Genomic DNA, 12,115 nt, shown 5'->3' with positions numbered 1-12,115 from the left:
GATCTTCAGCCGATGGATGCTAAATTCAGATAATCAGAACAGTAGCATCTCAGGACAGATGGCAATGCACGTTCATTAGTTTCAAATCATTTAGGTTTCACAACCAACAACGTAGGCAGCATCACAGACTTGCATGGTTGCACGCGTGCGTACACACACAAACACACACGGACCAACATCACAACTCTGTAGACGGCGCGGGACACTGTAGGAATATGTTTGATATATAGTTGGAGCGGAAAAACAACCTAATATATCAAACATATCACACAGAGCCCTGCATAGAAGGCCTTCGGTAGGGGCGGGGAGGCAGGGAGGGAAGGTGCTAGGTAGCTTAAATACATCTGTGTGTGTTTAGAGGCAGACGAGGGGAGCGAGGGGGGTGAAGACCGTCACAGGGAGAGAGGTAGTGGTGGAAGAAGGGAGCGATGGCGGACTGACGGTGTTCAAGAGGTGGAGAAGTGGCAGAACTCCTGATGGAGGAGAGGGACGGTGGTCCACTAGAGAAGGATCAACACCACGGAATGCAACCATGCTATCATTTAGCAAAATGTTTGATTGAGATTCTTAGTGAGATGTCCACCAGAAGAATGTCCTTGTATTTGACCTCTGCACACGGCTTTCTATGGATGCACACGTTACAGTCTGAACTAAGGCTGAGGTAATAAAGGGCAAGCCACTGTCCACCGCAGAGAGAGAAGTATTAGTCAGACACTAAGGCAACATTGGTTATGAAAACATGCATCAAATGTCTAAAAGTCAGTCAGATGACAATCTGAACGCTATGAAAGATAAAAGAACGCTCAGGGTATCGATCGATACAAAGACATCTGAACTGGCAGTATTTAACTTCCATTTAAACCAATGTTAAAAGGAAATGGAACTGGTGTTGCTACTCCTTCCTGTACAGGGTGCTCATGAAGCATTGTGGGTAATAGAGTCACCTTAGGCTTGGCCCGGGGTTTCAGTTGCTCCAGCTTCTTGGCTGCGGCTTCGATGGACGCAGCCGCGCCCAGGAGCTCGGTCTCTGCGATGACAGTGGGGTCCTCGGGGTCCACCCACTCAGCGCCTGCCACAAACACACATACACACCCATGGATATGAGCACTTACAGGAACAACAGCAACCACTCTGCAAGCATGCCTCAAGACAACAGTGATTAAACCGCAACAAAAGCTGCAAATGAGTGGCAGATTTACTCTAAGAGCCTTTCATGCACATGGTGAAAACAACGGCCATGAGGATGATAAAGAGACAGCTTTTCGTTGTTTTGTCCTTTTTGAGTGAAATGGCACATAGAACAAAGCATGGCGCAGAGAGAGACTGAGATAGAGGCACAGAGAGACAAAAAAAGACACAAAGACAGATCCAGACAGATAGAGAGAGCGAGAGAAAAATATACATAAAGACAAAGAGACAGAGAGAGAGAGCGAAAGAAATACAGACGGACAGACAGACAGACAGACAGACAGACAGACAGACAGACAGACAGACAGACAGACAGACAGAGAGTTAGAAAATAGTCTGAGACAGAGAATCTGAGAGAGAGTCAGAGACACAGACAGAGAGAGAGTCAGAGACATCGACAGAGACAGAGACAGTCAGAGAGTTGAAGCCTTGGGTCTTGAGTAGCAGCTGTGTTAAACAACATGATGAGTCCACACTAGGACAGGGTGATGAGACAGTGATGAGTGAGCCTACACAGCTGGTGAAAAAACACTCAGAAAGAGAGCACAGAAAACATTCCCCCACTTACCTGCGTCTGTGGCGGGGGAAGAAGGGACAGGGCGTTACCACAGGGGAACTGTTTCGGCTAAAATCTCACAACCATATCTAAGCTGGATTTACAGGAACCACTTCAACAGCCTTTCTAACCTGAATACTCAATATTAATTGGCAGGGAGATATACATAAATGCATACAGTAAGGCATTGATAAAATATTAAAATGTAACAAATAGAAAACATTGACATAATTGCAAATGTTTCTACATCTTACAGTTTAATATGTGTTTCCATGGTTTAGGCTTTTATGGTTGTATTAAACAGGAAGATCTGGGGCTTCATTTAGCCCCAGATTTAGCCCCAGGGAGAATTAAGCTTCAATGCCTTCTATTGCATCCAGTGGGGGGGCACAACTTGAACATGTGCAAAGTCCCAGTTTGACTGCTAAAACACGGATAACAGATGTCGTGTTAAAGATGGTCATTTGGGCTCTGCTATGAAGGGTATAAACCGACCAACACCATACTAACCGTGATCACTAGTTCACACTCCATCAGTTTGGCCTGGGTTTAAATACGCTCTTCACAATATTCCACCACACAATAACAACAGATCATCTGGGGACGGTATGTGTGCTGGGTGTGTATTTGCTGGCTGCACAAAACAATAACCTTGATATGCAATTAAATGGATGATCTATACAATGTGTTTGTGTGTATGTGTAGCATGTGTGTGTAGAATGTGTGTGTGACTGCGTGTGTGTCTGTGTCTGTGTGTCTGTGTCTGTTTGTGTGTGTATGTGTGTGTCTGTGTGTGTGTGTGTGTGTGTGACAGTACCTTTCATAGCCTCTGCGGTCTGGATGAGTTCAGTGACAGCTCCCGCTACCCGCTTGGAACACACAGCCAGCTGCTGCTTCTGCTCGGGTGTGGGCTTCTGCAACACCTGGACACACACACACACACACACACACATTGAATACATAAAAACGCCATGTGTGACGCTACATGTATGCAGTTCAGCCTGCAGCTTGGCAGCAGGTGGAGGGGCTCACCTGCAGCACGTGCTCCAGGAGGTCGATGTATCCCGTGGTGCACTCCGTCCCGAACATCAGGGCTCGGCTCCTGACCTCCTCGCTCACCTCCGAGTGGAACGCCGCTCTCTGGAGTAGACAACGTGCGTACGTACACGTACACGTACACACACACACACACTTAATGAATTTTCTGAAGACCAACTAAATATTTGTGCTATAATTATACATTTGCATTAACGAAATCCCCATTTTTGTGTGGTCACATGTTGTTTTGACTCTTTGTCTGGAATTGTACTACTTCCACTCATTAATCACATGCGAACATGTGATAAAAAAGCAGTATGATGTATTCCAACAGCACCAGTAGTGTCGTAATGTTAGCGTCCCGTACCTTGCACGTGGTCAACATGTCTGTGATGGCCTTGCGGCTCAGGTTGGCCGTGCTGATGATGTCTTCCTGTTGGCCCGAGTTGCCCGCGGCGACCGCCTTGGCCGTTGCATTGGTGATGCCCTTGGTCATGCGGATGAATTCCTCGGGCGTGGTTGAGTTGGCGGGCGGCTCTCTAGACTGGAACACCTGAGAGGAAACAGAGTCGTTCATCCTGGTCACGGAAGTAGGTTTCTAACCATCAAACGGTCCAATGTTCAGTCCTCTGCATGCGGTGCTGAAGTCCTGTAGATAATGTCAGCCATAGGTGGAAGGCATACCACAGGCTAAAAAAAATAAATCTACATAAAACTATGAAGACGGGACACCCTCATTTATACCCTCATAGGAAACACATTTTTATTATTCAACAATTAAAAAAATACATATTACCAAACAAATTCAATTTTAGCGAAAAAATTTACCATTTTAACATCAACAAATCGGTAAAGGAATTAATTTATAATTCCTTTACTGCTTTCTGTTCCTTGTTTAGGCGTGGATACTACCAGCATACTGTCAAAACCCAGGATGAGAACCAGGTTCTGCCAGCTCTGACGACAAAAGACCAAACAAACGAGAACCGACCGGTTCTCGATGCCAACCCGGCCGGTCTGCGCGGACCACCGGGTTTGGCCGTGTGCCCGTCTTTCAAGGGGTCTGTCCCGGTGGCGCCGCACGACGCTGCGTACCGTGAGCTCCTGCCTGATGCACTCGATGGTGGCCTCCAAGGCTCTGGTGCCCCGCGTGGCCTCGTCCTCCACCGCCTTCACCGTCTTCAGCAGGGACGTCACGTTGGTCACCATCACCTGTCGCCAAGACAACCGGGACACGATCACATGGCAACGACGATGATGAGGGCAAGTGGGTGAGGTCCACTTAAACCGCACGGCACTTCCAAGGGTTCGGAACTGATCAACTACTCAATGCCAATCTGTAGCGATTGCAGGATTCATTTCGAAGCTCACCTTGAAGGCCGTGTTCTTCAAGGTGAGCTTTCCCTTTGAGTTTGGTTTGGGTGGGAGGGGGGCTGGTAAGGGACGTTTCATTTTCTTACCCGTTTTGCTTTTGCCCTACATAATGTTAATATATATTTTTGATTGTAGGTTAAAAAAAAGCAAGATGAAACCGTTGTAGGAATGATTGTTTACTATGTGATAAAAAAGACAATGACAAGTTTTAATTAAAACTTTATGGAAAAAATACATGAGTTGGGGAAGAACGTCAAAATGGGATCAAAGGCCGAAAGATTTTGGGAACCATTGAACCATTTTGCTAGTGGTTCCTACCAAGCCTGTAGCTGGGGCTAGACAATTAGGAAGAGCCGCAGGGTCCTGCTATTAGGGTACATAGGATGTGGGCTGAGTGGTCAACTGGGTCACTATCATAGGCACTGTGGCGCTCTAATGACCTAGAGAAACCCATTTAGACACTAATGCAAAGTGTATTCAATGAATCATTGCTACTTACAGAGCAATACAACACACAAAGTTTCACTTGGCGTATTGCATGTATTACAGGATTAGTAAATGCTAAAGACCTCAAGCTATTTTTAACTACCGAACCATTTAAATCAATAGCTGAACAGCTGAATCAATCAATTTAGATCCAGTTTCTTTTTGATTCTAAAATAATCTAAGCCATACACCTAGACTCAACCAGGCGTAAAGAGATGTACAGAAATATAGACGGAGGGGTGTGTGAGCAAACGTGCGGTTACCTTGGCTGCCCCCTTCAGCTGGTACATGGACGGGTCGTCTGCAGCTTTGCCAGCTGCACACTTGGTGGCACTGATGAGCTCCCCTAGTGCCTTGGCCACGTCCTTTACAGCGTTTATAAGGACTACCTAGAGGGAGCCACAGGAAACACAGGGGTTAGGAGGACCAATGGAAAGAGGAGGGGGTGGGCAGGGAGGAAAATGACCCATGGAGCCGGTGTTATGGCGTCTTCATTGACATAGCGCCTCTAAAGACTAAACTATAATTGTGTAGTCGTGATTTTCGTGGCCCCTTGAAGGTAAATTACAGTGTGCAAGGGCTTCAACGGGGCCAGCTTGAAATATATTTTAGGGGCCCTCTGAAGAATTTCTTTGTTATATACTGTATGTTGAATACATCCTGATACCTCGACAGCACTACAAATGTAAAAAAGCCTGTATCTCATTAAATTTGGTCCGAATGAATGTTTGGATGGCCTGATACCTACTTACCCATGCCCTCTTACCCATTGCGCATGACCGGCTAGTCAGACTTCTTGCTAAAGCTCGTTAGTCATGTGTTTTGGGGGAGTAGCTTTGGAGGGAGGCTTGAAGGGAGGGGTTGGAGGGGTACTCTCAATATCCAGCATACTCTGGCTGGTTTCTCCAAATGCCCTACCTTATCTTTAAACAAGCAAAGGATAAGAAGCGAAAAAAATGCACAGGTACGTGCAGAATCCTTTACAGGACTGCGACATGTGCTGGATGGGAAGGCATCACAATATGGCAATCATTGCATCTTCAAACTTCCAAAGTGACTTCCAGGTGAAGCAGAGAGAATCAATAAATGCAATGTATATTGAACCAACCACCAAACCGGTCTTAAAAATGCTATAAGAGCCAGAATGGGATTGGTAGGAAATGGGAAAGAAGAGAATTGGAGAATATACACTTATTGATCAGACATATTAATTGTCTAGTGTAATCTTCAGGGGTTTCAAGGGGAGTGCACGCAATGGAGCGGAGAGGAAGCGAGCCGGACTACCTGGGTCTCGGGGTCGTCGGAGCCGATGCTGGCGGCGCCCAGCTTGACCACGTCGGTGAGCAGGGTGATGGTCTTGGCCGAGGACTGGGCCGCCTGGGCCAGCCGGTCCTGGCCCGACGCCGCCCCGGACACCAGCATCTTGGTGTCCTCCACTAGGGCCTTGGCCGTCTTCAGGATGCTCTCCCTGGGGCGACGGGGGAGAGGGAGGAAGAAGGGGAAAGGAGGGAGAGGCCCAGGAAGAGACGCAAAAAGAGAGAAGGCGATTGGGTGGAGGGGAAGGAAGAGAGAAGTAGAGTGAAAAAAGAGAGAGGTAAAGAAAGCACGAGTCAAAGCGGCGGTCACATGTCCCACATTTGTGCATGTCAGCAGAACAAAGCACTTAACTCAACGTCCCCGAGGCCCTGCTAAACCCGCTGCTCAAGTACCTTTAATACCACATCACATACTCACTGACATCATTATTATTTATCAAACGTTAAACCTGGGAGTTTATGGATTGGCTTATGGCCCAGGATCCTGTGTGTTGATGTGAAGACTGCCCTTGACCCCTTAATGTGCGGGTTAACGACATCCCATTAGGCAGGGAAAAACACGACCACCAATCCCCGACAGGAAACACACCATGACCCGATCGGGTCTTTCATAAAGCTACACTTTGGCTCATGCTTTTCCTTTCCCAGTACGAGCTCACGGCCGAGTCTATCCAGTCGTCCTTGTGTTGGACATTTGGAAGTTTTATGAGCCCTACGACTTCCTCCGTTTCCTCCGCCCTGGGAGAGTTTATTCTTCGAGAGCTTCCCCCCTTCTCCTCCTCACTGACATGACATCCTGTCAGCTCCGCCGAGAGCCCGGATGACTCTGGTCTGGCTATTGCAAGTAAAAGTTAACCTGGTCAGGTCTAGGCAGGTTAATGAACACGTACATACACTCGCCGTCTTGCACACAACCACAAACACGCACGAAGTTTCCCCCCCGAACACAGCACGCCCCAGGGGACGACTCTCGTTTGGCCTTTGCTAGTAAAAGTTAACCTGGTCAGGTCAGGTTAACACACACACACACACACACACACCGACCCACCCACCCACCTGTGGTCGGCGAAGGACTCGTTGTCCTCAGCGTTGAGGGTGCCGGCGGAGGCGAACATGATGGTGGTGTCCAGGTCAGCGATGATGCCGGACACCGCGCTGCCAGCCGTGATGCAGGCCTGCGTGCCCTTGTTACCGGCCTGGAGCGCCGAAAGGACAAGAGACACCTGGAGAGAGAGAGAGAGAGAGAGAGGGGGACACGAACACACGCATTCAGTAGAGAGAAGAGCGCAGCGTTCCTCAAGTCATGGTACCTGTGGATCAGGTGCAACTAGGCCGCCCTCCAAAAAAGAACCGCTTCACAAGGTTAGAGGTTGGATGAATCAGTGCCAAATACTCAAGAGACCCATCAGACCTCGAATTTGAGTTGGAAATTGATTTCAATGTCAGGTCAGTTCATGTCGGTCTAAGAGGAACCCGGTTGTAATCAAACAGAACCTAACTCCTTCAAAAGAAATGGAGGAGAGGTTGGATGGGTTATCAATCATCTGATTAGTTCATGTTTGTCACAGCGCCCAGACTAGAAATAGTTATGGTGATGCATGACTGGACTTGTCTAGCTGGAGGTTGAAGAATAATCAATGCACATCTCTCTGCTCTGAAGTACATCTAAACTTTTCGGAGATAAATTAACCTAGGATGGAGCAACCGGGCAGTATCTCTGTCCCTTTCTCAAGTGATCCACTTTTGTCAAACTGTGCAACATTAATAAAGATGGAAAGTTGTTTTCCGATCCTACTGATCTCCCGCAGTACCTTCTCGGTGACGGCCCGTGCACACTCGATCAGCTCCCGCTTGGTGAAGCTGTCCGAGGGCATTCCCTGCAGCGCCCCGGCCTTCTGGACCAGGAAGATGCAGCCGTGCCCCAGGTCCTGCACCCGGGTCTTGATCTGGAACCCGATCTGATCAGGGGGAGAGTAGGGCATGGTGTGATGGTCAGCATGGGTCAGCAGGGTGGAGGACTAGGAGTATCGAGTGGGATTCCTGCTTATTTCCTGGTTCTTATTTGCCTGATTTGAGTCTCTCAAACACAAAATGCAATGCATTTACAATAATATCCAAAATAGAATCAAACCATAGTTTCCATTATTATTGATCCCATGCATCCCTGCATCATTGTATATATCCGCTTGTTTATTTGATTTTATAATATATTGATAAAACTGTTTTATATTTTCTATTGCTTTTATATCTAGTTTTCATTCCACTTTTTGTTTGGTCCTTATAAATACGTATTAGATGTCCAAGGTTATTAAAAGAACAAGCAGATACAGATGGTAGCAACAACAACAACAACAACAACACATACCTCCTCAGGCTCAGCTGTGTGGGCGGCCAGTCGCCCTTGGACGGCGAGCTGGCCGTAGTCCACCGTCACCTGGGAGGCCAGCCCCCCCAGCTCCTCCGGACAGGTCACCGACTTGGTCATCTGACACACAGATGATAAAGCATGTGATTGACTTGGTCATCTGACACACATCAGATGATAAAGCATGTGAATGACTTGGTCATCTGACACACATCATATGTTATAAACATGTGAGTGACTTGGCCATCTTACACACAGACGTTATATGTCTGTCGGTGTTATGCGTCATATCTAATAATACGACATCATACTTCATAAACAGGTTAAACAGATGTCAAAATGTCAGACACAAACATTATTTCAATTCATTGCATATACACTTGTGTGTTCCATGTCTTTTCCACCTCATTCTTCATCTTCTGTCAAACCATCCGGACAGCACAGGAAATAGATACAGCTCAGATCACGCGTGTCTTTCAGGCTCAACCCCTAGCAAACTCCCGTATACAACGCCACTGTTTGATCCATGAGTATTTAACTCATCTGAAACATGATTATGTGAGTACTTCCTGTTGCTCACCATTTCCTGTGCGGTGACGGCGATGGCCTTGGAGTGCCTCACCATGTTGGTCTGGTAGTCCACGAAGCAGCCCTCCACCCCCGGGGGGGTGCCTTCATCCAGCTAGGGAGCGCGCGCACACACATAGACACACACACACACACACACACACACACACACACACACACACACACACACACACACACACAAAAATGGTGTAAACATAAATAATTCACTATCCAGTTGAATGATATAAACTGTCCTTTTTAACTAGAATTATCATGGTGTACAAATAAGTGGCTTCACATAGGATTGTTTTCCAATAGCTTTTAACGAAGATGACCTTTGACCTCACTCATCACCCTTCATCATAAGGTTGACCTCTGACCATGACAGTGTGATGTTATAAGGATGAACTCTGACCGTGACAATGTCATGTCAAGATAAGGATGACCTCTGACATGGACGGTATGATGCAATGATACGGATGACCTCTGACCTTGCTCATGGCCTCAGCGATGGAGTCAACCATGCCGCCCACCATCCCCCCCTCGCTGGCCGCTTCGTTCAAGGTGATCATGATGTCATCCACCGCCTCCCGCATCAGCTGAGCAGCCTCCGCTATGGCCTCGTGTGTATGCGATGCCTGGCGGGATCCATAATGAGGTATAATTAAAAACAAAACTAATCATACAGCAGGTTTGATAGGTACTCAATCATCTATTTGGCTGTCTGGTGGATCAATAAAAACATTTAGCTGCGTGTTTGTTTAAAAATCCAACAGATACGGCACAAGTGTTCCTATTAGTACGCATCAACCCAAGGTTGTTGCGACAAAGGTTTCCCATTATTGATTACGCAACAAGACAACTTTTCAATCAAATCAAAGATGACTTAACTAAGTCATTCACTAAAATAACATACATTTAACACAAGTTAAACCGTATTGAATAGGTGGTTTGGTTGAGTTCCTCCTAACAGCAACACACTGTCGGGCAAGCAGAGGCTTGCATTTGGGAAAAAAACGGTCTAGCATGAACTATAAAACATAAAAAACAATAAAAAAAAAAAACATGCCAGTTCTTGTTGCCGTGGTTACCTTGGGGTTGCCACCCCCCTCTTTGGCAGCATAGAGCATCTGTAGGGTGGACTCTGCCAGCGTCTTGGTCTGGTCCAGGAAGGTCATCTGCTGCTGGTGGTCCCTCAGCCTGGAAGCCACGCCCACCGACGCCACGATCAGAGGCTCGAAGTAGCCGGCCAACTGGGCCACCTGGAGGAGGAACAGGAGGAGCAGGAGGAGGTGCAGAAGGACAAGGAGCGGGAAGAGGAGCACGAAGAGGGGCAGAAGGAAGGAAGAAGGAGGAGGAGGAGGAGGAGGAGGAGGAGGAGGAGGAGGAGGAGGAGGAGGAGAAGGGGGCAGGAAGAGTCAACGGGGAATGTTATAAATGCTACCATGCTATAAGAACAGTCAATCTGAGTCAGTGTAGAGCTGTATACCTTGTGGCCGAGCTGGGCTGCTTCGCCCCTGGCTGCCGTGGAAACGGGATCGATAAGGTGACCAATCTCCTGTACGCTGGATGTCAGCTGGTCTTGCAGCGCCTGCGGAAGAAAGATGAAAGCCGTTATTTTTTGTAATACACAACGCACAAGTATTGTTGCATCAGGTTTTCACGAGGGACCCACAGACAACTAGGATATGTGGGAAATGTGTGTGGGTTTCCAACAGTAACAGAATGAGTTTTCTAGCGTTGCTAAAAATCCTCCTCTACATTCACAGTAAGCCACCTCCCTGTACACAGGAATCGGTTGGCAAATCAAAAGTGTGAGTTCCAGTAGACCCCCGACAAGGTTTTTACTACCCTTTGATGGATAGGATAATAATCCATCCCTCGCTAAGGGCGAAAACAAATGTGAATAAAGACAGAGAGCGAGAGGTTCAGGGACAGAGACAGGGAGAGAGACAGGGCAATGCAGAGAGAATGAGAGGGGATGAAAGAGATACAAGGAGAAGGGAAGAAAGACTGAGGTAAAAAGATAGTATAAAAGGTGAGAAGAAAAAGAAAGGGATGGAAAGAAATTTGGATACGAATGAAAGAAATTCGGATACGACAAGTCATTTCCTATAATGCACACCGCACAAGTATCGTTGCAGAGAGAGAGAGAGAGAGAGAGAGAGAGAGAGAGAGAGAGAGAGAGAGAGAGAGAGAGAGAGAGAGTTCCTGCAGGCTTCTCGTACCTCCAGTGAGATATCGTCCCTGCAGGGCAGGTTCTGGCTGACTGCGGCCAGGGACGCCTGCTCAATGTCCCGGATACACTGGTTGATGTTATCAATGGACGAGTCGCACTCGCGCTGGCCTGGGGCCTTGTCCCTGGAGAGAAAGAGCGAGACAGCAAAAGAGTGGGAGAGAGAGAGGGAGAGAGAGAGAGACAAGAAAGAGAGAGTGTAGGTAGAGTGAAGAAAGGAAGAGACGGGAGTCGGTGTAGGGGAGGAAGAGCAAAACATCCGAGGTATCTATTAAAAATAATTAAATTTAGTGCAAGAATATACTGAACTTTAGTAAAAAGAAAAAAACTTTAAAGGAAAACATAAGCAGATTTTTTATCTTTCTTTCGACAGCCCTGCTATAATTTCTACTGTCGAGTGTCTCTCATTAAAATTTCACATCTGCTGATTCGGGAGTATGGGAGCCATCTAGAGATCAAACTGTGCTGTTAAATTAGGATTGAAGCCCACCAGCCTTACTGGGACACTGTGAGGGAAGTGTGTGTGTGTGTGTGTGTGTGTGTGTGTGTGTGTGTGTGTGTGTGTGTGTGTGTGTGTGGGGTGTTAGTTAGAAATGTTATCTCCGCGCATAGTGACATGCCGTAAGGGCACACACGGAAAAAAAGTAATTTGAAAATATCGAGATGTGGGCGAACGATTGGAGAAGAGAAGCAATTCCCAAATATGCCAGGCTGGGGCACCATGTCATTAAAAGGACTTTGAAGGCCACGTCACATTTTTCCGTCCTCACATTGGCAGTCTGGGGGAGGACTCGGACTCGAGTCACCGGAAGATGAGACGCCCATCCGTCGCTGCGCCATTAATGATGTGCTAACGTGCTACCGCTAAGGGCGCCTCTATGTGTGGGCTCCGAGACAGTTAGGTGTCCCCCGGCGTCAGTGGAAAAACTGTTACAGTCGCTCTAACTAGAGAAGATGTGGGGCCCCATCACTTCCTGTCACTTATGGCG

The 12,115-nt window shown here is 47.4% G+C and overlaps 1 protein-coding gene across 1 annotated transcript in view; it reads right to left on the bottom strand.

Moving 5' to 3' along the window:
* The window catches only part of tln2a (talin 2a), a 120,892-nt gene that overhangs the window by 10,151 nt on the left and 98,626 nt on the right, over nt 1–12,115 (bottom strand). Inside the window, exons 40-54 of the mRNA XM_079736318.1 lie at nt 11,119–11,251; nt 10,380–10,481; nt 9,982–10,152; nt 9,382–9,528; nt 8,904–9,005; nt 8,324–8,443; nt 7,770–7,916; nt 7,015–7,181; nt 5,927–6,110; nt 4,906–5,031; nt 3,878–3,994; nt 3,150–3,335; nt 2,777–2,884; nt 2,562–2,667; nt 945–1,069 (exon numbers count right to left, since the gene is read on the bottom strand). Of these exons, the coding sequence (XP_079592444.1) occupies nt 945–1,069; nt 2,562–2,667; nt 2,777–2,884; nt 3,150–3,335; nt 3,878–3,994; nt 4,906–5,031; nt 5,927–6,110; nt 7,015–7,181; nt 7,770–7,916; nt 8,324–8,443; nt 8,904–9,005; nt 9,382–9,528; nt 9,982–10,152; nt 10,380–10,481; nt 11,119–11,251 (2,041 nt within the window). The remainder of the gene's footprint in view (nt 1–944; nt 1,070–2,561; nt 2,668–2,776; nt 2,885–3,149; nt 3,336–3,877; nt 3,995–4,905; nt 5,032–5,926; nt 6,111–7,014; nt 7,182–7,769; nt 7,917–8,323; nt 8,444–8,903; nt 9,006–9,381; nt 9,529–9,981; nt 10,153–10,379; nt 10,482–11,118; nt 11,252–12,115) is intronic.

This window comes from Pollachius pollachius, assembly GCF_949987615.1.
Source record: "Pollachius pollachius genome assembly, chromosome: 5".
Lineage (NCBI taxonomy): Eukaryota > Metazoa > Chordata > Actinopteri > Gadiformes > Gadidae > Pollachius > Pollachius pollachius.
The sequence above is the reverse complement of the archived record's forward strand: the minus strand, read 5'-3'. Positions and strand labels throughout refer to the sequence as shown.